At 52.0% G+C, this 23,569-nt stretch overlaps 1 protein-coding gene across 1 annotated transcript in view; it reads right to left on the bottom strand.

The window, feature by feature from the left end:
- Window positions 1–5,579: 5,579 nt before the first annotated feature.
- The window catches only part of KCNIP3 (potassium voltage-gated channel interacting protein 3), a 92,811-nt gene continuing 74,821 nt past the window's right edge, over window positions 5,580–23,569 (bottom strand). Inside the window, exons 3-9 of the mRNA XM_070474263.1 lie at window positions 20,537–20,661; window positions 20,019–20,088; window positions 19,686–19,756; window positions 9,825–9,932; window positions 8,992–9,096; window positions 8,268–8,330; window positions 5,580–7,724 (exon numbers count right to left, since the gene is read on the bottom strand). Coding sequence (XP_070330364.1) covers window positions 7,677–7,724; window positions 8,268–8,330; window positions 8,992–9,096; window positions 9,825–9,932; window positions 19,686–19,756; window positions 20,019–20,088; window positions 20,537–20,661 — 590 coding nt within the window. The 3' untranslated portion in view covers window positions 5,580–7,676. The remainder of the gene's footprint in view (window positions 7,725–8,267; window positions 8,331–8,991; window positions 9,097–9,824; window positions 9,933–19,685; window positions 19,757–20,018; window positions 20,089–20,536; window positions 20,662–23,569) is intronic.

The raw sequence follows: 23,569 nt of genomic DNA, 5'->3' as shown, positions 1-23,569 counted from the left end.
GGGCTAAACGTTTGCAAGGTCGCCCACAGCCTGGCAGGGGAGACAGTGCTGGGCATGTTGGCCCCGGGCCCCCTGCTCCCTCCAGGCCCACTGGAGTTTGGAAAGCACCTTCACCACCCACAGCTGAGCCTGACATTAGGGGCTGTAGCAGTGGAGAATTTTCAGCTGAAAGTGCCTGTCAACCCACTTTTTTTTTTTTTAAACTGGCTTTGTGGGGAGGGTGGAGCTTATCTGTGGCTCTTATGAGTGAAGGGTCTAGAGACTGAGGGGGGCACTTGCTTAAGGTGAAGTTTGATTTTGAGCTCAAGGGCTGACCCATCCCCCTAACCCTGCAATCCTGTCTTCTGTCTCTTCACCCCTCCCTTCTGCGTGCCTTCGTTCCCACAGCCCCTAACAGTGGGAGCCAGGGCTCTAGGGCTCATCTCCTGGCCTTAGTGAGGGAACAGTGTCTTTCCCAAGCATTCCCAGCAGCAAAGGTTTCCCAGGGCCATCAGCTTTCCCTGGGAAGGGGTGCCCCCCACTCCTGCCCCAGAGTTGTGGGGGTAGGTAATGCACCCCCTGACTTGGGCTGGCCTTGGAGGTTGGGTGAACCCCAGGACTGCACAGACAGAGAGGGGAGGAGGGGTCCCCAGGCAAGACTGAGGGGCATCCCAGGAGAAGAGGGAGGGTCTGCGGAGGCTGAAGACTGATGTCCAACTAGCTGGTCTTCTTCACTGACCCCAGACACCCGCGTCAGCAGGAGAGAAGTTCCCAGAGGCCTTTTCTTGCCAGGGGAATGGAGGGGTCATGTCGGAGAGGGATGGATGGGCAGACATAGGTCCTGCATCCACAGGGGTTCAAAAGAGGTGAACCCTGTGCCCAGGACGAGCTGTAACAGCAAAGGCAGGTAGGGCGGTGGCAGGTGAGTTAGAGGGAAGCTGGGCTTTCCTGCTGGAGGAGTGGACAGAATACAGAGGCGTACAGTGAGACTTCCTGGGTGGTCCAGTGGCTAAGACTCCATGCTTCCCATGCTGGGGACATGGGTTCGATCCCTGGTCAGGGAATTAAGATCCCACATGCCACACGGCTAGGCCAAAAAAAAAAAAAAGGGCACATAGCAGTTGGCAGGGAACCCAGTTCTAAGACTGGCAGCCCTCCCTAGTCAGGGCAGCTGTCAAGGGGGCGGTTTTAGGAGCCCTGACTGGTGTCATCACCACCTGAGAGAGGGCTGTGCTTGAGAGGCCCTGAATATCTTCTAGGGCCACACTGGGCCTTCCTGCCCGGCCCACTCCCCTTACACTGCCCCTCCTCTGGGAACTCTCAGCTCTGGTTTATCACTAAGTGGTGTCCAGCTCTTGTGACCCGATGTGGATTGAAGCCCGCGAGGCTCCTCTGTCCATGGGATTTCCCAGGCAAGAATACTGGAGTGGGTAGCCGTTCCCTTCTCCAGGGGATCTTCCAGACCCAGGGATCATACCCCCATCTCCTGCATTGCAGGCAGATTCTTTACCCACTGAGCCTCTTGGGAAGCACAGGCTAAGCTCTGGCCACGAGCTAAGCGGTTTCTCCCAGGCCCCCTCATCTTGGCCACGATGGCTTCTGCTCCGGCCCACAAGCACCACTCCCGATGCACTGGGACCCACCTATACCCCACTCTCCTCTCCAGTTTCTGAACCCTGAAAAGCTCATCCCGCAGGCAGCTCGAGTCTGTACTTTCTCTGTGCACCCAGCGGCTTCAGACAAAGTCCGTGTGATCTGAGCCGATCACGTGACATCAGAGCTGGCCGGGCCCTGCTGCTCCCTCACCTGAAGGGCCAGGGCCCCTGTGGGTCAGCCGGAGGGCTGGAAGCTGTGTCCATGGCCTTGGGGGCTTGCCTGAGGTGGAGAAATCTGATGGGCGCAGTGAAAAGAAAAGGGACCATGTTAGGAGGACAAAACCTGGCTCAGGGAGGGCCGGTATGAAGTCTCAGAGTCCTCCTGACTCAGTGGCACGGCTCTGGTCTGGACTGTGTTCATGATGGCAGATGGACAGACAAGGGGATAAAGGCTTCCAAGCACTGTGAGCAGACAGCCCGAATACCACTCTGATGAGTGCATGCTCAGTTGCTCAGTCAAGTCCAACTCTTTGCAACTCCACCAGGCTCCTCTCTCCATGGGATTCTCCTTCAAGAATGCTGGAGTGGGTTGCCATTTCCTCCTCAGGGGATCTTCCCGACCCAGGGGTTGAGCCTGTGTCTCCTGCGGCTCCTGCACTGCGGGTGGATTTTTTACTGCTGCGCCGTCGGGGATGCCCTGCTACTCTGTGGCGGGCTCCTCAACTGCTCACCTGGAATCCGTTTCCTCTTGTTTTATCCACAGCTCTGTGGGAGGCCCCAGCCCCCTGCAGTCCTCTGCGGCAAGCTTGGTCCCCAGCCTATAGCTGCCGGCATGGCCCGAATCACTGCCTTTGGTGACCCCACAGACTCGAGTTTCCCAAAGGCAAAGCCTGTGGCTTGTCCACTGTGGTCTCCTGACAACACGGCCCACACCCGGTGTGTGGATGGTGTTACTAGAGGGAGAATGATGCCTCCTTTTGTGCAGACCTGGGAACTTGGAACTTGGAAGGAGCGGGGAAGGTCACAGGGACGCCCTTGCTTGGTGGGCAGGAATCCCACCCAAACAGACGCAAGGCACAGGCCTCCTCCCTTGGGGTCTCAGGCAGCCCGGGCGTTTCTCCTGCAGTGCGGTCTCCTGTTCTCCCTTCTAGACCTCCCCTGGGAAGGGGCTGAGTGGGCTCTTCAAGCTACTTTTCAGGATTTCAGAAGCCTTGGGACTTCCTTGGCTGGCCCAGTGATTAAGACTCTGCATTTCCATTGCAGGGGGCATGGGTTTGATCCCTAGTTGGGGAACTAAGATCCTTCATGCAGGACAGCCAAAAAAAAAGAAAGAAAGAAAAGAAAAAAGGAGAGAGAGAAGGAGAGAAAAGGGGAGGGGGAAGCCTAATAGGTTAAGTCTAGCCTGAGTAATCCAAACGTATTTGGTATGTGCTTTGGGTTGGAATGAAGTCAGCTCTGTGTGGTAACGGTCATGCAGTCTCATGAGAGTTATGTGTCCTAGTTAACAAAATAGAGTCGATAGTATGTCTTGCTCCCAGCACCCAGTGGAGAAAGGCTGGGATATGAAAATGTCTTCAGGATCTTAAAAGAAATGACAAGTAGCTTCCATTCCAAGAAGCTTCCCAGGGGACCTGAGGGCAGGAAATGAGTGAAGAGGCAGGTGTGGTGCTGCCGCCCCCTGGTGGTATATTGAAAGCATAGCACTTGGAACCAGAGGTGATGGACAGAAGCAGGGGAACGGGGCGACAGAGGATATGGTTGGATGGCATCACCAACTCAATGGACATGAGTTTGAGCAAGTTCCAGGAGTTGGTGAAGGACAGGGAAGCCTGGTGTGCTGCACTCCATGGGGTCTCAAAGAGTCAGACTCGACAGCGACTGAAGAAATGGACAGAGAAGGACTTGGCTCAGTGGTAAAGGATCTGCTTGCCAATGCAGGAGACTTGGTTTGAGTCCCAGGGTTGGGAAGATCACTAAGAGAAGGAAATGGCAACTCCCTCCAGTATTCTTGCCTGGAGAATCCCATGGACAAAGGAGCCTGGGGGGCTGCAATCCATGGGGTCGCAAAGTCGGACAGAACTGAGCAAGTAAACGCATTCACACACGAAACCATAGATGGAAGAGGAAGAGGAAGACAGATCTTCTAAATCACAGACTGGTCGTTGCCCTGGAAGGTTGTGCTGCAGAGCTGGGTGGAGGGAGGGTATGGATGCCTTACTCAATGCCTGTGGCCCCTTTCCCATCCCGTTCTATAAAGGCTTGTGAGTCGAGCAGGGACACGGGATGCTAAGTGCTGGCTCGGGAGCCTGGGCGGGGCAGCATGGCCACGCAGTGAGCGGTGGCAGGAGGGTGGGGCACACTGACGGCTCTGCCTGCCTGCCCGTCCTTAGCTGGCTGACTCCTAAATGGGCCTTGGGGTTACCAGGGAACCTGGGGACCGTCACAGATTTATTTGCAGCCCCTGGAAACTTCTGAAATGTCTGTCCTTCCTCTGGTGGTTTATTGTTATGAGTCACCCTCCGATAGAAAGGGGAAAAAGTGCATGAAAACTCGGTAGGACAAGAAGGACGCTCACGTTTATGACTGCATGTGTGGGCTCAGTTGTGTACAACTGTCTGCGACCCCAGGCTCCTCCATCCATGGGACTCTCCAGGCATGAAGACTGGAGCAGGTTGCCATTTCCTTCTCCAGGGGATCTTCCCGACCCAGGGATTGAACCCGGGTCTCCTGTGTCTCCTGCACTGGAAGGCAAAGTCTTAACCGCTGGGCCACCAGGGAAGTTCCAGAGGATTGTTTTTCTGCTCATTTTACAGATAAGGCAACTGAGGCTCAGCCAGGTAAACTGACAGGCTTAAGATAAAATAGAAAGCCCCAGAAACAAAGCGTAGGCCCCGTGCTTTAGAGACACGGGCCTTAGAGACACGGCCCACCTCGCTAAGCTCTGTGGCCAGTCATGGAGTGGGCACTTCAGTGCTTACACCCGGCCTGGAGCCTCCTGCCTGGGTCCAAGCGCGGGCTCAGCTCTTCGATGGCTGAGGGTTGTCGTAACATCTTTAAGCCAGCTTCCCCGTCTGTGCCCAGAAGGCTGTGGCCAGGGCAGGTGCCCGCAGTGCAGGGACCAGCCCACGGGACTGCAAGACAACCCATCCCAGGCAGCAAGGTCAGGGCTCCCTGCCTGGATTGCGTCGGGACCCTGGCTGTCAGTCCCCCTGGTTATTGATGAGATTCCCATCAGCCAAATCTGGTGACTCATGGAGGATCAGGTCTGTGTTCACAGTGGAGGTGACGTCACATGGCTTGGGGTCTGGCCCTTGAAGCGCTGCCAGATGCTCAGAACCTCCATCCCTGAGTCGGGGCTTCCCTGGTGGCTCAGTCAGTCAAGAATCTGCCTCCAACGCAGGAGACCTGGCTTTGATCCCTGGAGAAGCGAATGGCAACCAACTCCAGTATTCTTGCCTGGAGAATCCCATGGACAGAGCAGCCTGGTGGGCTATGGTCTGTGGGGTTGCAGAGTCAGACACAACTGAGCAACTCACACTTGCATTTTTGACTTCTTTCACTTCTCCTCCCTGGAAGCTTCTCATTGCCCTTCCCCTGGCATAATCTGCACTGAGTTTAGATTTTCAAAACTACAACCAAGAAAGGAAGATGTCTTCAGGCAAATTGTGCTTCTGGCCTGTGACCTGCACCCTCTAGCCAAGGGGATATGTAGAAATGACTTCTTAGAACTGGAAGAAAAAAACCTGGGAACGAAACACAGTGATACCTCAAGGAGTTACCCTGCCTCACGGCTCTGTAATACAGGCTGGAGGGCTGGAGCTTCTCAAAGAGGCTTCCCAGCCGTGGGCCCTTCTTCCTGACTCTGCTTTCAGGGGCCGTACACTGGGATCTTGGACAATTCAGGCAATGTTAAACATTTACCAGCTCATCTCTGGGCAGCAGCCGTGGCTAACAGCAGCAGGGATGGGAGAGGCTGGACGAGAGTCAGGATAAAGCCAGCAAGAATCGCTCTCCTTTGTCAAGTTTATTTTATTAAAATATACAGGACTGAATACTGGTGGGCACTGAGAACAGGCACCACCCTCCTCGGCCGTGCCCAAGGGAGACACTTCTGCCATGCAGACATGCGGCCAGCCCGCGTCCCAGCGTGGGAGGCAGACCCCTCCGGGGGCATGTGCAGCCCGTCTGGCCCAAGGCCAAGGTGCGGAGGGCAGAGCGTGGTGGCCGTGACCCTCTGCTTTGGCCTCGGGCCCTCAGAAGCAAAGCCACGCCAGCGGGGAGGGCTGGGCTGAGGGCCGGGGAGAAGATCCCTGAGCCAGGGAACGCTGATGTCCCCCTCCCCGGGGAGGGGGAGGGAGCCCCATTCAGACTGGAGGTGGGGTGTCAGTGCAACTCCAAGGGGGGCCGCCCATGTGTGGTGCCCAGGGGTCCCCGCGGCCGAGCCAGCCCATCTCCACGGCCTCCGCCGCCCCGTCCTTCCTCCCAGGTCCCCGCTCATCTTCAGGCCAGGTCCGGGCAGAGACGGGGGCGGCAGCCGATGGAATGTATGATCGGGAACGTTCCTGGGACTGGCCGTGGGCCCGAGGCTCCGCCCCTCCCGGGCGGCCTGGGCGCGGGTGCGCAGCCCCGCTCCCGCTCCTGTGGGCTTCTGGTGTGAGGCTGCGCCCCTCCCGGGCGGGCGGCCTGGGCTTGGGGGCGCAGCCCCGCTCCCGCTGGCTTCTGCTGATCTGCCCCTCGGCCCCGCGCCCCCTAGCGGCGCTGGGCTCCGGCCGACATCAGCCTCCGTCCTCAGGGCAGGACCCGGCCAAGCAGAATCCCAGGGGTTTGTGCTTTTGAATGTTGGTGAGCTGGGCTGGGCTGGGCTTGGGGAGTCGGGGGTGGGTCTCCCCCGGTGGGCCCCCCCCAACACACTGCTCGGAGGCACAGAACGACTCCCCCAGAACCCCGGCGGCCTCTTGATGCCAGCCGGTGGGGCCCAAGCCTCAGCCCACCAGTAGGCCTGGCCCTGAAAAGCAGACTGTCTGGGCTCCCCTAGTGGGCTGCAGCCTGAGCTTCTGGGGACGCTTGTGCTTTGTGCATGGGGCTGGGGTGAGCCTGTGTGCGGAGGGGAGGCCACATGGCTCCAGGACCCTAACCACGAAGAGGGGGGCTCATCCAAGCCGGGGGGCAAGGGAGCTGGGGGCCAACAGGGGCGAGAAGCCGCTTCCCAGGCCTGCTTGGCCCCCCTGGGCTCCCTGGCTGCCAGGCCCTGAGCCCTGGGGCCTTCTCAGGACCCCTGAATAATTACCTGGGTACCTGAGAGCTGTGGGCAGCGACTCCTGCTGTGCCCTCACTGAGCCAGCTGGGGCGAGGGAGGCGGCGTTGGCAGAGAGGTCCCGTCAGATTCCAAGAAACCCAGTCCCCAGACTGGACGCCCCCTTACTGGGTGGGGGAGAGCAGTGCCCGCTGGTGCGTCCCCACTGGGGCTCACACCAGCTCAGTGGACGGCGGGTGGCCTGACACCCAGGGGAGCGTTTCCAGGAAGCAGCAGGCTCTAAGTGCCACCTCTCTCCTGGTCTGAATTCCCTTGACCCTGCGCTGCCCCTCTGGGGTCCTGAGCTGAGAGCCATTCTGGAAGGGTCGTCGGTGGGCAGGGAGTGGCTGGGGACAAGCAGGTCGGAGCAGCCCCCGGGGCCTGGCATGTGAGTGTGGTGGGAAAGAGGGGCGGCAGAAGGGAGGGGTGGGCAAGTGGGCTCACAGGGCTGTGGCCTTAGCTGTGGAGGCTGGACCCTCACCTGTAGATGACCCAGTGGCTGGCGGCCTGAAGACGCCTCTCTTTCAGCTGTCCACCCAGAGGCCTGGGGGCAGGTGCTGGGAGCTGTGTGGCTCTCGTGTCCCGGACTCAGCTCCCAGCCAGACCCGGCCCCTTTCTCACCTCTGTCCCCCCACCTGCCAGCCCAGATGAAGGGTGTGTGTGTATGTGGGGGGGGGGGGGTGTTTGTGTGTGTGTGTGTAGCAAACTATTCACTTTGTGCAAATATATTAGAAAAAAGTTTCTCATGGAGGTTGCTCCTGGCAGGACTGAGGTTTCTTTGACCCCTCCACCTTCCCCACGCACGAGTCCTAGATGACGTTCTCGAACAGCTGCATGGAGCTCATGATGTTCTCGTCCTGCGTGGAGAGAGAGGACGAGGCCTGGTCAGCCCTGGGCGGGTGGGGCCCATATCCAGCCTCGCCGTGCTCAAAGTCTCATTAGGCACCTGCGACCTTCCAGGAACTCTGCCCATCTTATTGGATGAAGGACGAGCCGGTGACGCAGAGCCCGTCTCCAGCTCCAGGGTCTGGCCAGTCCGTCTGGGAGCTGTTAACCACTGATGGACAACCGCCACCCACCCAGGTGCAGGCCAGGGTAACCGGGGGGAGGGAGGCAGGTGGAGGCCCAGCGTCCTGCCCCCTGAAAGCGCTCTGCTGAGGACGGTCAGCCGCAAGGCCGGGGTGGGGGGGACTGCAGGCTCCTTCCCACAGCGTGACCCGGTCCTCAGGGCCCCACATCTGTCCCCTCTGATGGGGGCTGCTGAGGGCAGAGCTGCGGGACGTGGCCTGGCTAGGCTGTGGGCTCCGGTGAAACAGTGCAGGAGGATGTCGGAACTCTGAGCTGAGGAGGGCACTGGCAGGGGCGGGACCCAGGGGTTCCCGAGCCTTGATGCTGCCTACCTTCTGACAGGTCTCCAGGAACTCGTCGATGGTCACCACCCCATCCTGATTCCGGTCCATTTTCTGCAACTCAAGCCATGCCCTCAGTGAGGCTGTGTCCCGCTGGGGCCGCTCCCTGCCCCAGGCCTGAGGACATGGCAGTGGGTGGGTGGGCGTGCACCCTCCACCCCAGCCCGTCCCCTCGGGCCCCTCCCGGGGATCCAGGCCACATAAAGTGCCCTTTCCTCCACCTCCACCGCACGCCAGCCACTCTGGTGTCTCCCCAGGCCGAGCCCAACCTCAGCCACCTCCCAGCAGCGTTCCCGAGCTCACACCTCCCGGAATGGACCCCGATGCTCATGGACCCCCTCACCTCCCTGACAGGCAGCTGGGGAGGTGGAGTGGCTGGGGGCCCTCAGGAAGCGGGAGATGGAGCCTCAGTCCCCCTAGTGACCCTGACCCCCTCCCCTCGAAGAGAAATCCCTGGTGGAGATGGGGCGGCAGGGGGGGGGAGAAGCTCTTGCCGGGGGTGTCGGCTGACTGGGAATCCGTGAGCCTGACCGCTCTGAGATGAGGTTCAGCAGATGGGGGGCAAAGGGATGGTTTTAATTCATTCAGTCAGCCAGACGGGGGAGGGAAGTTGCACCTCCCGTGGGAGCAGGAAGGCTCACAGCGGGGAGCAGCGGGCCCCAAGGGTGAAAGCCCCTTCCTTCCTCTCCTGGCGGCCCCTTCCCTGCGCGCTCACCTGGAAGAACCTCTCCACGTGCTCCAGCGGCGCGTCCTCTCGCAGAATAGGGTAGGTGTGGCGGCCCATCATGTCATAGATGGACTTCATGATGGCCAGCATCTCCTGCGGGGGAGTGAGGAGAGGGCGGGGGGGCTGGCATGAGCCTGGCTGCCAGGTGGGTGAGGGTGAGGCTGCAGGAGCCAAGAGAGATAGGCTCACCCCCATCCAGTCCGCCCAGCGCAAGCTTCTGACTCTCCGGGGCACCTGGAGATAGGTTTTTCTGTGCAAGCTCTAGAATTTGACACTATATGAAAAGTAACTATTCCATATACAAAAAGAGTGTTCCAGCCAAACACTCTTTTTTGTATATGAAATACTTTTTTTTGTATATGAATAGCAACTATTCTTAACACATATAAAAGAGTGTTTGGGCCAGACGAAATTGGACGGTGGGCCTGCTGACACCCTTCCTTAAGGGACCACACTGCCCTCCCTTGATAGCTGGGAACCGAGGCCAGCTCCCCGACCCCGGCCTCCAGCTTCTCCACGCGCGTCTCCCACACGACCTCGCCATAAGAAACAGCGACCGGGGACCTTGTTGAAGGGGATGTGGATGTGTGGTGAGGGGCACACAAGCTCCACACTCCGCACACCCAGGTATCCAGGCCCGAGAGCCTGGGAGAGGAGGAGGAGAGTTCCAGGCCGCTGTCCCCCCCGAGGGCGGGCTGGGTGCTCTGTCCTTGGACAGGGAGAGGAAACGGGAAATGAGGGCAGTGAGAGGGACGAGGAAAGAGGTTGGGGGTGTGGAGCGGGCAGACAGGCTACCCTCAGCTCCCCAGACACTCCCGTACCTCTTTGGTGATGTAGCCATCCTTGTTAATGTCGTAGAGGTTAAAGGCCCACTTGAGCTTCTCATGGACTGTTCCTCGCAGCAGGATGGAGAGACCAACCACGAAGTCCTGTGGAGAAAGGGTGGTGGGTTCTATTTCCAGTGTGCCGTGTGGCCCCCACTGACGTGCACGTCTGTGTGGGTGAGGCGCCTCCGTCACAGATCGGGGGGGCGGTGCCCATCAGGTGAGTAGAGTGTGAGCGTGTGAGCGTGTGTGTGTGTGGTGGGGACGGCATGGTGGCTGGTACTGTTCGTCTCAAATAAAAGACATTCAAATGTATGACTTTTTTTTTTTTCTTTTGCGAAGCTTTGAGATCTTAGTTCCCTGACCAGGTATCAAACTCAGGCCCTCGGCACTGAAAGCGTGGAGGTCTAACCACTGGGCACCAGGGAATTCCTAAACGTTTGCTGTGTGAGACCCATCTAGTGCATTGCCACTGACAGAGAAGGCCCGAGGGTGCTCCTTTCGTGAAGAGGGTGCTCTGTCCACTTTATCGAGTGTCTGCATGCCAGCGTGCTTGAAGAACCACACCCGGAAGACTAAACCAGCGGCTGTGGGGTCCTGCTATACCCGTGCACGGCCATGTCTGAGATGGGACAGATTATCACTAATGTGACAAGATAAGAACGTTCAGATGGCTTTTGTGTGAAAACTGTTTTGTTAGAACACTTGATGGAAAGCAATTCTTTCCTGTCACTTCCAGAGGTTCGAAGATAAAGCCCTTCCTGCCCCACAGGGTCTCCCAGCCTGCTCCAAGAAGGGGAGCTGAGAGGGGCTGTCTTGAAGGTGTGAAGTCGGGGACAGCAGACTGAAGGGACAGGGCCTGCTCCAAGGGCCCCACTCAGATTTTAATGTTTATTTTTTTGGCTGCACCACATCCTTGTGGGATCTTAGTTTCCCCAGCCAGGGGTCAAACCTGGGCCCTAGCAGTGGAAGTGTCAAGCTCTAACTGCTGGACCAACAGGGAAGTCCCTCATTCAACTTTTAGATTTTCTGGATCACAGAAAGCCTGTATCATGAGAAACAAAGACTAAGGAAAACTGAGAAAAGCAGTTTTGAAGAAATAAAAATTATTCCAGGACCAAAAAAAAAAAAAATTTTTTTTCACAGAAACTATTAGATTCAGAGATTAGAAATCTGGCATCCTTACAATAAGAGTGGCTTCCCTGGTGGCTCAGTGGTAAAGAATCTGCCTGCAACCCACGAGATGTGGGTTTGATCCCTGTGTCAGGAAGACCCCTGTAGGAGGAAATGGCAACCCCCTCCAGTAGAGAAGCCTGGTGGGCTACAATCCATGGGGTCTCAAAAGAGTTGGACATGACTTACGACCAAATAACAACAATAAGAATAGGATGCTATTAAAAAGGAACACTTGATGTCAACTACAAACTGGCAGTTGCCATCCATCTTTACAAAGATTAAGTCGTGTGCTGCTGCAGCTGCTGATTTTCAACACCCCCTGAAAGGAGTTCAGGGTGGAGAGCAGAAATAAGGCACTCTGTGCTCTGGGAAAAACTGGCAGGACAGGTCTTCAGACAGTTAGGTGTATTTTCAGAAGCCAATTTTATGAATCTGACTCTTGTATCTCCTTGTGTCTAGAAAAGCACTAAAATCCTTTCATGGTGACTGCTCCTTGTGACTAGCAGAAAGTGAAAGTGTTAGTTACTCAGGTGTGTCCGTTTCTTTGCAGTCCCAAGGACTGTAACCTGCCAGGCTCCTCTGTCCACGGGATTTCCCAGGCAAGAATACTGGAGTGGGTAGCCATTCCCTTCTCCAGGGATATTTCCAAGCCAGGGATAGAACCTGGGTCTCCTTCATTGCAGGCAGATTCTTTACCATCTGAGCCACCAGGGGAGCCCATGACTATCAGAAACCGTCTGCAAAAAAGTATGTGCTTGATTGCATGTACTCCCCTTCTCCAAAATCACATATATACTGACCTTCATCAGAAACATCAACACCTTCAGATACGCAGATTATATCACTCTAATGTCAGAAAGCGAAGAGAAACTAAAGAGCCTCTTGATGAGGGTGAAGCAGGAGAGTAAAAGAGCCAGCTTAAGACTGAATAGGGGAGAAGGAAATGGCAACCCACCCGTGTTCTTGCCTGGAGAATCCCAGGGACGGTGGAGCCTGGTGGACTGCTGTCCATGGGGTCGCACAGAGTTGGACATGACTGAAGCTACTTAGCAGCAGCAGCAGTATTCTTTTATATAGATACACCATTTTTGTTTATCCATTCACTTAAGTGATGGCTATTTAGGTTGTTTTCACTTTATTTGGCAAATGAGAATAAAGCTGTGTGAGCCTGTGTAAGTCTTACGGTGGACTTAAGGCTTTTCTTTTTCTTAGGTAAATACCAAGGGATGGGTGGCTGGGTCATATGGTCAGAATATTTGTAATTTTCTAATGAACTACCAAACAGTTTTTGGAAGTGTTTGTATCATGTTACATTTCTTCCAGTAATGTATGTGGGTTCCAGTTGCTCCACTTCCTTACCAACATTTGGTAGAGTCAGTCTTTCTAATTTTAAACTTCCCAATTTTTGTGCTAAGAAGAGATAAATCCACGCACCTATGGACACCTTATCTTTGACAAAGGAGGCAAGAATATACAATGAAGAACAGACAACCTCTTTAACAAGTGGTGCTGGGAAAACTGGTTAACCACTTGTAAAAGAATGAAACTAGAACACTTTCTAACACCATGCACAAAACTAAATTCAAAATGGATTAAAGATCTGAACATAAGGCCAGAAACTATAAAACTCCTAGAGGAAACCATAGGCAAAACACTCTCTGACATAAATCACAGCAGGATCCTTTATGACCCACCTCCCAGAGTAATGGAAATAAAAGCAAAAATAAACAAGTGGGACCTAATTAAACTTAAAAGACTTTTTCACAATGAAAAAAACTATAAGAATGGTGAAAAGACAGCCTTCAGAATGGGAGAAAATAATAGCAAACGAAATAACGGACAAAGAATTAATCTCAAAAATATACAAGTAGCTCCTGCAGCTCAATTCCAGAAAAATAAGTGACCCAATCAAAAACTAGGCCAAAGAACTAAACAGACATTTCTCCAAAGAAGACATACAGATGGCTAACAAACACATGAAAAGATGCTCAACATCACTCATTATCAGAGAAATGTGAATCAAAACCACAATGAGGTACCATCTCACGCCGGTCAGAATGGCTGCTATCAAAAAGTCTACAAACAATAAATGCTAGAGAGGGTGCAGAGAAAAGGGAACCCTCTTACACTGTTGGTGGGAATGCAAACTAGTGTAGCCACTATGGAGAACAGTATGGAGATTCCTTAAAAAACTGGAAATAGAACTGCCATATGACCCCGCAATCCCACTGCTGGGCATTCACATTGAGGAAACCAGAACTGAAAGAGACACGTGCACCCCAATGTTCATCGCAGCACTGTTTATAATAGCCAGGACATGGGAGCAACCTAGATGCCCATCAGCAGACGAATGGATGAGGAAGCTGTGGTACATATACACCATGGAATATTACTCAGCCATTAAAAAGAATTCATTTGAATCAGTTCTAATAAGGTGGATGAAACTGGAGCCTATTATACAGAGTGAAGTAAGTCAGAAAGAAAAACACCAATACAGTATACTAACGCATATATATGAAATTTAGGAAGATGGTAATAATGACCCTATATGCGAGACAGCAAAAGAGACACAGATGTAAAGAACAGTCTTTTGGACTCTGGGAGAAGATGACGGTGGGAAGATTTGAGAGGGTATCGTTGAAACGTGTATATTATCATATGTGAGGCGGATCACCGGTCCAGGTTCAATGCATGAGACAGGTGCTCAGGGCTGGCGCATTGGGATGACCCTGGGGGATGGGATGGGGAGGGAGGAGGGAGGGGGGGTCAGGATGGGGAACTCATGTGTGCCCATGGCTGATTCATGTCGATGTTTGGCGAAAACCACTACAAAATTATAAAGTAATTAGACTCCAATTAAAATAAATTAGTTAAAAAAAGAAACTAAAAAAAAAAAAGACTGAATAGGTTTTAAAAATTAAGATCATGGCATCCGGCCCCATTACTGCATGGCAAATAGAGGGGGAAAAGGTGGACGTAGTGACAGATTTCCTCTTCTTGGGCTCCAAAATCACCATGGACGGTGACTGCAGCCATGAAATCAGAAGACGATTGCTTCCTGGCAAGAAAATGATGACAAACATAGTGTGTTGAAAAGCAGAGACATGACTCTGCCGATAAAGGTCAGTATAGTCAAGGCCATGGCCTTCCCAGTGGTCATGTACAGTTGTGAGAGCTGGACCGAAAGAAAGCATAACGCCAAAGAATCAATGCTTTTGAACTGTGGTGCTGGAGAAGACTCCTGAAAGTCCCTTGAACAGCAAGGAACATCAAACCATCAATCTTAACGGAGATTAACCCTGAATGTTCACTGGAAGGACTGATGCTGAAGCTGAAACTCCAGTGTTTTAGTCATCTGATGTGAACAGACAACTCTTTGGAAAAGTCCCTGATGCCGGAAAAGATTGAGGGCAGGATGAGAAGAGGGCGCCAGAGGATGAGATGGCTGTAGATCATCACTGATGCAATGAACACGAACTTGGGCAAATTCCGGGAGATGGTGAGGGACAGGGAGGCCTGGCATGCTGCAGTCCATGGGGTCACAAAGAGTCGGACACTGGGTGACTAACAACAACAACATCTCCTACCTCCTTGGAGCAGTATTTCAGGGTTATCTGAAATGCTGCTTCCCTGGCTATAGTCCTCATTTTTGTTCCCAAATGAAACTTAACTCACAACTCTCAGGTTGTAGTTTATTTTTTTTTTATGAGAAGCCCATGACTCAGTGCCTGCCAATACAGGAGATGTGTGTTCGAGCCCTGGGTTGGGAAGATACATAGGTGAAGGAAAGGGCAACCCACTCCAGTATTCTTGCCTAGCGAATTCCATGGACAGAGGAGCCTGGCGGGCTACAGTCCATGGGGTTGCCAAGAGTCGGATATGACTTGGATACTTAAGAACAACTCAGGTTGTACATTTTTTTTAAGTGAGCACTGGGAACAAGAAAGAGCTCTTGGGAATTAAAAATCAGGAAACAAAATGACAGACTCAGAAGAACGGTTTGAAAAGCACGTGGAATCTTCCATAAAGCAGCCTGAAAAGGCCAAACTGGAAAAGAGAAAAGTGGATAATGAGCGGTCCACTCCAGAGGGACTGAAACTCAACCAGCAGAAGCTCCTGGAAGAGGCTGAGGAAATGGAGGGGGTGTGTCCAAGAGGGGATAAAGGGGAAGGCTGTGATTGTCCAGGTCCTACCAAGGACCTAACAATGAAGGCAAACAGCCCGAGGTGTGGCTGGACTATCACAAGCCATCTCAGAAAATGGGTGCAATGACAGGATCCTGTGAGATTCCAGAGAGAAAAACAAAGCCAAACCGAAACTACAGCAATCACAAAATCAGGTCCTGTACACAGGGTCAGGCATCAGTAGGAAACAGCGTCTACCAGAGCTCTGGTTCCATACAACAGGTCAAACAAGAGTGAGAACGGAATGACTCCCCTGGTGGTCCAGAGGTTAAGTCTCTGCCCTGCAGTGCTGGGGACACAGGTTCAATCCAGGGTCAGGGAACTAGGATCCTATATGCCGCAGAGCAACTAAGCCCACGTGCCACAGCGGAAAATCCCACGTGCCCACAACTGAGACCCAACGGGCCAAATAAATAAATTTAACAAACAAAAAGAGGAAGGACAGAACAAAGGTACTTGCAGGTGTCTAAAGGCTCAGAAATGACCTTCCGTGTAGTCTTTTGTAGGAAATTCCTGAAAGATATGCTTCTGAAAGGAGCTTCTCTGGTGGCTCAGCGGTAAAGAATCTGCCTGCAATCCAGGAGAGGAGGGTTTGATCAGGAAAATCCCCTGGAGGAGGGCATGGCAGCTCACTCCAGTATTCTGGCCTGGGAAATCCCACGGACAGAGGAACCTGATGGGCTTCAGTCCATGGGGCCACAGCTGTGCTTCAGACACGACCGGAGCAAATGAGCACAGCACCTCCAGTGCTTTTGCAGAGAAAGTAAAGCAAGGAAGAAGACAAAGGAGTCCAGAACCAGGAGACCCAATCCAGGAGAGAGGGGAAGAGGTCCACAGAGGACCATCAGCACCACAATGACGGAGCTGGTCAGAGGCTAGGCAGATGTTCATTGAGACGACTGGAAAAGAGTCAAGGGTGAATTACTGGTAAGGTCACAGTTCAGTTCAGTCACTCAATCGTGTCCGAATCTTTGCGACCCCAAGGACACCAGGCTTCCCTGTCCATCACCAATTGCCAGAGCTTGCTCAAACTCACATCCATCGAGTCGGTGATGCCAGACACCAGCCAAATGACTGTTAACTGTAGGCAAAAGAAAAATCTGTGCAGGCAAGGGAAACGTAATCACAGTTCACTGACAGGCTCAGCTGGGGAACAAATTCACATCAGGAGAAAACCAAGAGTGCTTATCCAATCTGAATTGCATAGTTCTGGAAAGCCAGGGGATGGGCAAGGGGTGTGTGTGTGTGGGAGACCCAACTCCTCACTCCTGCAGAGCCAAGGGACAGCATCTAAACTGGGCAGCTGAGAAGCAACAATAAAAGGATACTATTAGGCAACAAGGAGACAGATAGTGACAGGCAGCTAAAACAAAGGAGGTGTGTCTGCAGGTGGTAACTGCTGTTTTTCCAAAGCACAGCCTATAAGTCTACTGGAGCCTGAAGGTCTTGTGTGTGTATAAGTGAAGAAAATGAAGATACAGGAAAGGAGAAATCGTGTTATCTTTCTTTCATTTTTTTGAGATTTAGATATATATATTTAAATAACATATACATACTTTGGTATTACTTGTCCACTGAGTGTACATATTTTAACAAAGGATAAGAAATCTGGGCTTCCTTGGTAAAGAATCCACCTGCCAGTGTGAGACACGTGGGTTCAATCCCTGCCAGGAACACCCCACAGCCCAAAGAGCAGCTAAGCCCGTGCACACAACTGCTGAGCCTGTGTTCTAGAGCGCAGGAGCCACAACTACCGAGCCCATCTGCAACCACTACTGAAGCCCAGGAAACAAGTGCTCTGAAACAAGTGAAGCCTCTGCAATAAGAAGCCTGTGGAGTGCAGTTACAGAGTATCCCCTGCTCGCCACAACTAGGGAAAAGTCTGTGCAGCAGTGAAGACCCAGCACAGCCAAAAAGAGTCTATATGATCCCATGAAGCACACATGAGATTAAGGTGTACTTACTACATCAAAAGTGGGTGTTTGTAAGTTACAGGTATTTAGTACTTTCCAGAGTATTCTTTTAATTAAAAACTATTTTAACACCATTTCAAACATCAGTTCATTTTCCCAGTGCAAGAGAAGGCTGTTCACGTCAACTTTGCGGTTGCTGTTCTCTCTACGTCAGGTTTGACTCTTTTCGACCCCACGAACTGCAGCACGCCAGGCTTCCCTGTCCTTCACTACCTCTTGGATATTGCTCAAACTCATGTCCATTGAGTCGGTGATGCCATCCAACCATCTCATCCTCTGCCTCACCCTTCTCTTCTTTCCCTCAATTTTTCTCAGCATCAGTGAGTCAGCTCTTTGCATCAGGTGGCCAAAGGATTGGAGCTTCAGCTTCAGCATCAGTCCTTCCAATGAACATTCGGGGTTGATTTCCTTTAGGATGGACTGGTTTGATCTCCTTGCAGTCCAAGGGACTCCCAAGAGTCTTCTCCAGCACCACAGTTCCAAAGCATCAATTCTTCAGTGCTCAGCATTTTTTATGGTCCAACTCTCACTTCTGCACATGACTACCGAGAAAAACCATAGCTTTGACTATACAGACCTTTATCCATAAAGTGATGTCTCTGCATTTTTTTTGTCTCTGCTTTTTAAGATGCTGTCTAGGTTTGTCATAGCTATCATATCAATAAACTCTACTTAACATGTGTCTTATCTCAAGAGTATACAAAAAGGATTTGAATCGTTGTAAATATTGATAAGCAGATCTGACTTTCTGGGTTCTTTGTTTTGTTTCAAAATATTCAAAAAATAAAAAAACTAAAATATTCATGTATTTATTTTCATTTTTGGCTGCATTGGGTCCTAGTTGCCCCACAGCATGTGAGGTCTGAGTTTCCTGACCAGGGATCGAACCCACGTCTCCTGCATTGGAAGGTGGATGCTTAACCACTGGACCACCAAGGAAGCCCCCTGACTTTCGGTTTCACGGGCATGTTGAGACGTTTGGTCTGAAGCAGCGAGGTGGGCTGAGTGTCCCCTCACCCCATCCCCTCCAGATCCTTCCTGACCACAGGGGTCCCCACTGTGGTGCACCCAGGAATAGGTCCTGCCCAGTGGAAGGTCCCTGAGAAGTACACCCCGAAAAGGCTTCCTTGAGCAGAGCTCTGATATCAAGATCCTGAAGGTAAACAAGGAAAAAGGTCGTCACGGTAAACAAACTTCCCTGGAAGGAACCTGAGGAATTAATTTCATGCCAGAGATGCACAACCTTCTGAGAAGGTGCCGAGCAGAAGGGGATCAGCACCAGCACCCCCAACTCAGCTACTGCAGTGCCCCCAACAAAGACCCACCATCGACCGCTTCAAAGGGACCACAGTGAGAGCAGCGGCCACAGGAGCTTGACAGAGACCGTCCTGACACCCGGTACTGTGCCAGGGCCTTGCTATGCGGTCTGGTCATCCGACTCCTGAACAAGAGAAGCCCTCATCAAAGCCCTGGTTGGGCGGGTCACACAACTGCTTCTGGCACTTCACTCCCAGGAGCCTCAAGTGCCTCTCCCAGGACACGCAAGAACCTGGTCACGGTGGAGGCTGGGGTGGGGCCAGGGAGAACAGTGAGTTTTCCCTGTTGACTCCTTTGGACCGACTGTAATTTTACCATGTGCAGGCAGGACTGAAAACAGAAAAGCTGAAAACACTGTGAGTTCACAGGCACATTACAAGTGTGGTCCAGGGAGGGTGGGGCCCCTGTGGTCACAGAGCTGGCGATGCCCTTGGGCCGCCCCGCCCGGCCCGATGTCAGTGAGCCAGGCTGGATGCGAGCATAAAGGGAAGCTGAGCGGAATCTCGGGCTATTACCCCGGCCGGTCCAGGGGCTTTCTCTCTCACTTTCCGGTCAGCTGCCCTTGGCCTTGGAAGCCGAGCTGGGTGGTTATTGATTAAGCCCGGCTCTCAGCAAGGTTTTCCTCTCCAAAGAGGTTTCAGCTTTTTGCCTGCAGCTATTTTTAGGGGCCTGGGCTCCGCGGTTGGGGCCTCTCTCAACTGATGCTGTGTGGCCGGGTGTCGGTGGGGCCCACGTGCTGCCTGCTCAGAGCCCAGGCAGGGTCCTCCTGGGGGCAGGGGGCTGCTCTCCCAGTGGTGGGGAGCACGAGGCTGGCTCACATTGTGGCTGGCATGACCCCCAAGCCTGTTCATGCAGGGATGCTCTGCCTGTTTGGGGGCAAAGGGGTAAATTCTGGGCGCAGACCTCTAGCTAAACCTTGCTCCCTTTTCAAATGCAAATTTCCATTGGGTGACTACCACCTCAGTGCACCGTGGCTTGGCAGGGCTGGAAGGAAAGGCTGAGAATAGGATGGCCAGACAGCAAACTCGAATTACCCCGACTTCAATCAGGCCCAGGGCCAGCCACACAGAGTCCATGTGTTCCCTGGGTGACCCACCGGGCTGCTGACACCAGGGTCACATCTGAGCCTCTGGACGGCCCCGAGGGGGTGGTACCACGTCTGGGAGATGCAGGAGCCGGGGATGCAGGAGGGGTTGACAGGGACCTACCTCAAAGCGGATGGCCCCGTTCCCATCGGCGTCGAAGGCGTTGAAGAGGAAGTGTGCGTAGGTGGTGGCATCTAGGGAGACCAAGCGCGAGGCTGGGAGTGTCCAGGCCGCCCGGCCGCCCATGTCCCAACCCCAGGCTGCTCCACTGGGCATTCCCACTGTGTCCTGGGCTGGAGTGCCCTTTCCTACTGGATGGAGGCAGCACCAGGCAAGGAATGGTGGGGAGGATGTGGGGGGCTGAGGGTCCCCTCCCTATAAAAGGGAAGCCCACACTCTGGGGGGCAGCCACAGGGAAGCGGGGACTTCGGGAGGAACCATGGGCCTTGGACTCACCTCCCTGAGGGAAGAACTGTGAATAAATGAGTTTGAACGTGTCTTCGTCCACCAGGCCTGTGGGGCACTCCTGCAGTAGGAGGGGACTCCTCTCAGTGACCCCAGCCACCCTGCCCTGCACCCCGACTCCAGGGGGCCTGGCCTCTCTCTTCCCTCTGGCCGATGCCTGCTGTGCAAGGCACTGCTGGGCTCCCCTGCCTGCCCAATGGAGTGGGCATCATGGGAGGGGTAGGTGGGAGGGGGTGGCAGGACCCCTCACGCTAGGTTGGTCTGTCCCCATGTTCCTCCATTGCACCAGTACTGAGACACTCATAAAGGTAGTGCCTTCAGAACAGTGATTCTGGGCCCTGGCCCTCCCCCCAGACAGCTGTCCCACAAAACATGAGCCCCATAAAGACGCTGAGGTATGCACTGTGCCGTGGGGAATTTCCCGAAGGTCTGCCAGCACCCTGGAGCCAGGAACAGGAGAGCTGGGGGATCAGGGCCAAGCCTGGAGGTGGGGGATGTGGGGCACTCACGTTCTTGAAGCCCCTGTAGAGACTCTGCAGCTCCTTCTTGGTGAACTTGGTCTGTGCCTGCAACTGGTCAAGCCCCTCTGGCTGGTGGCGCACTGCGGACAGCTCCAGCTCACTGTCGCTGCTATCTGGAGGGGGACACAGACCCAGGAGGGTGGAACATGTGGCCCTGCCCCCATCTCTCTCCAGTGTGGGTGCCAGGCTCCGGGTGGAAGTCGGGGTGGGGAGACTCTCCTTGTGCAACCACCACGTACGGCGGCCCAGGCTGTGCACTGCACAAATGGACCGGGCTGCAGCGTAACAGCACACTCAGTTCTGCCTCCTGGTCTCTCTGCTGCCCTGCTCCTCACACAGAATGGGCCCCCCCTGCTGGGCTCACCTGGAGCATGCCCACCCTCTCAGCCATGTGGTGGGACGGGGTGGGAGGTGGGAGTGAGTATTGTGCTGGAAAGGCACTAAACAAGGGGAGGTGGAAAGGAAAAAGACAGAGGCAAGTTACAGGGCACCTCGACCTTTAAGACCCAACTCCTGGACCACCTCCTCCATGCAGCCCTCCCTGATCTCCCCCAGGAATGCGAAGGGCACCCCTCTTGCTCATCACGCTGCTGCTTGGCTGCATTTCATGTCTGGGCTTAATTCACATTTGAGTAGAAAGTCACATTTCAAGTTCTCTGTCTGTAGGGTAGGGACCAGATCTTTTATTTAATCACAACACATCAAACAGGACAGCAGGGTCACATGGACATGGATTAGAAAGAAGAAACCCAAACTATCCCTATTTACAGATGACATAATTATCCATGCAGACAGTTTCAAAGAACATACCAAAAAATCCTCTAATAAATGAGCTTAGCAAGGTTACAGGATACCAAGTCAATACAAAAATCAATCACAGTTCTATAGAAAACCTGTATGCAGCAACAAAGACCCAGTGTAGCCAAAAATAAATAAATATATAATTTCAAATAATGGTCCATATGAAAAAAAATCAGTTACATGTCTATTGATCAACAATGTACCATTGGAAACCAAAATTCTAAAAACTTGCTATATTAATTATAATCACCCATCTCATAAGTGAAGTAGGGAAAATAGATAAAAATATAAAAAATATAAATAATGAAATATAAAATATTAAATGATAATAAACAATAAAAATGATAATATAAAATGTAAAAATAAATAGGTAAAACAATCGAACAAAACATGCACATAATCTATATATTGAAAACTATGAAATGCCAATAAAAGAAATCACAGAAGATTTAAATAAGTAATGAGACACACTGTGTTCATGGATTGAAAGACTCAGAATTATAAAGATGTCAGTTATCTTCAAAATGATTTACAGATTGAACATAATTCCAGTAAAAATCCCAGGACAATTTTTTTGTTGTTGATATAGACACAGTGATTCTGAAACTTATGTGGAAAGGCAAAATAAATAGATTAGATAAAAGAAAAAAAGTGGTAGAAATCAGTCTACCTGGTTTCAAGACATTATTCAGCTATAATAATGAAGAAAGTGTGGTGTTGGAAAAAAGAGAGACACACAGATCAGTGAAGCAAAATGGGGAACCCAGAAACACATCCATATAAATATGACTGAGATGACTTTTCACAAATGTGCAAAAGCAATCAATGGAAAAAGTTTAATTTTTTTCAACAAATGGTGCTAGAAAAATTGGACATCAATGTACTCAAAAAATGAACTTTGACCTAAATCTTATTTCTTATACAAAAATTAACTCAAAATGGAGCATACATTTTTAAAAGTCAGATGTAAAACTAAAAAACTTTTAGAAAAAAAATAGGAGAAAGTCTTTATGGCCTGGATTTAGCAAAGAGTTCTTAGACATGGCACCAAAAGGCACTTATAAAAGAAAACTTTGAAAAACTGTACTTCTTAATAAGAAAAGTTTTGCTCTGTAAGAGACACTGATAAATAGAAAGGGAAACTACAGATCTGCAAATCAAACTTCTAACAAAGGATGTTCAGAATATATAAAGAACTCTCAAAATTTAACAGTAAGAAAAACGTACAACTCAAATTAATATCAATAAATGGGTTAAAAAAAAAACCTGATCAAACACTTCACCATAGAGGATATACAGATGGCAAATAAGCATGAGAAAGATGTTTAACACTATATTCAATTAAAGAAATACAAATTAAAGCCACGATGAAACACCACTGCACACCAGTAAGAATCATGTGCTAAGTCGCTTCAGTCGTGTGATAACCTGCCAGGCTCCTCTGTCCATGGGATTCTCCAGACAAGAATACTGGAGTGGTTGCCTTGCCCTCCTCCAGGGGATCTTCCCAACCCCGCGATTGAACCCGTGACTCCTAGGTCTCCTGCATTGGCAGGCGGGTTCTTTCACTAAAAATATGGAAAACAAAGCTCCATTGACCCTACTTTCCTCTCAAGCCGTTGCTTTTTTCTCTCCTTTACCATCTTCACCTCCTCTCCTCTTAGTCTCCCTTGATCTTACTTCTGCGGGGCCTGTGCCCCGCCAGACTGCTTTTCTTAGATCGCCAGTGATCTCCGTATTGCTAGTCCAGTGACCAGTACAGTCATCTAGACTCCTCAGTCATACAAGGACAGCGTGAGAATGAAAAGCACAGTGACCACACGGGTGAACTGAGGATATCACGCTAAGTGAAGAAGTAAAAGACAAATGCTGCATGACCTCAGTTATATGTGGAACCTAAAAAAGCCACACTCAAGGAAACTGAGCGCAGGCTGGCGGTTGCCAGGAAGCAGAGGGCAGGGGTACCTGGTCAAAGGGTACCAGCTTCCGAGTGTAAGACGGATAAGTTCTGGGGAATCTGAGCTACAAGACGGCGACTATAGTTAGCAATACTGTTCTGTGCCCTTGAAAGCTGCTACGGGATAGATCTTTTAAAATTATTCTTTAAATTAAGTAATTAAGTAACTATTGGCTGCATTGCATCTTAGTTTCAGCGTGGGCTCCAGAGCTCATGGGCTTCAGTAGTTGCAATGCATAGACTTAGTTGTTCCGAAAAGCATG

This window comes from Odocoileus virginianus, chromosome 2 (assembly GCF_023699985.2).
Source record: "Odocoileus virginianus isolate 20LAN1187 ecotype Illinois chromosome 2, Ovbor_1.2, whole genome shotgun sequence".
In the NCBI taxonomy this organism is placed as follows: domain Eukaryota; kingdom Metazoa; phylum Chordata; class Mammalia; order Artiodactyla; family Cervidae; genus Odocoileus; species Odocoileus virginianus.
The sequence above is the reverse complement of the archived record's forward strand: the minus strand, read 5'-3'. Positions and strand labels throughout refer to the sequence as shown.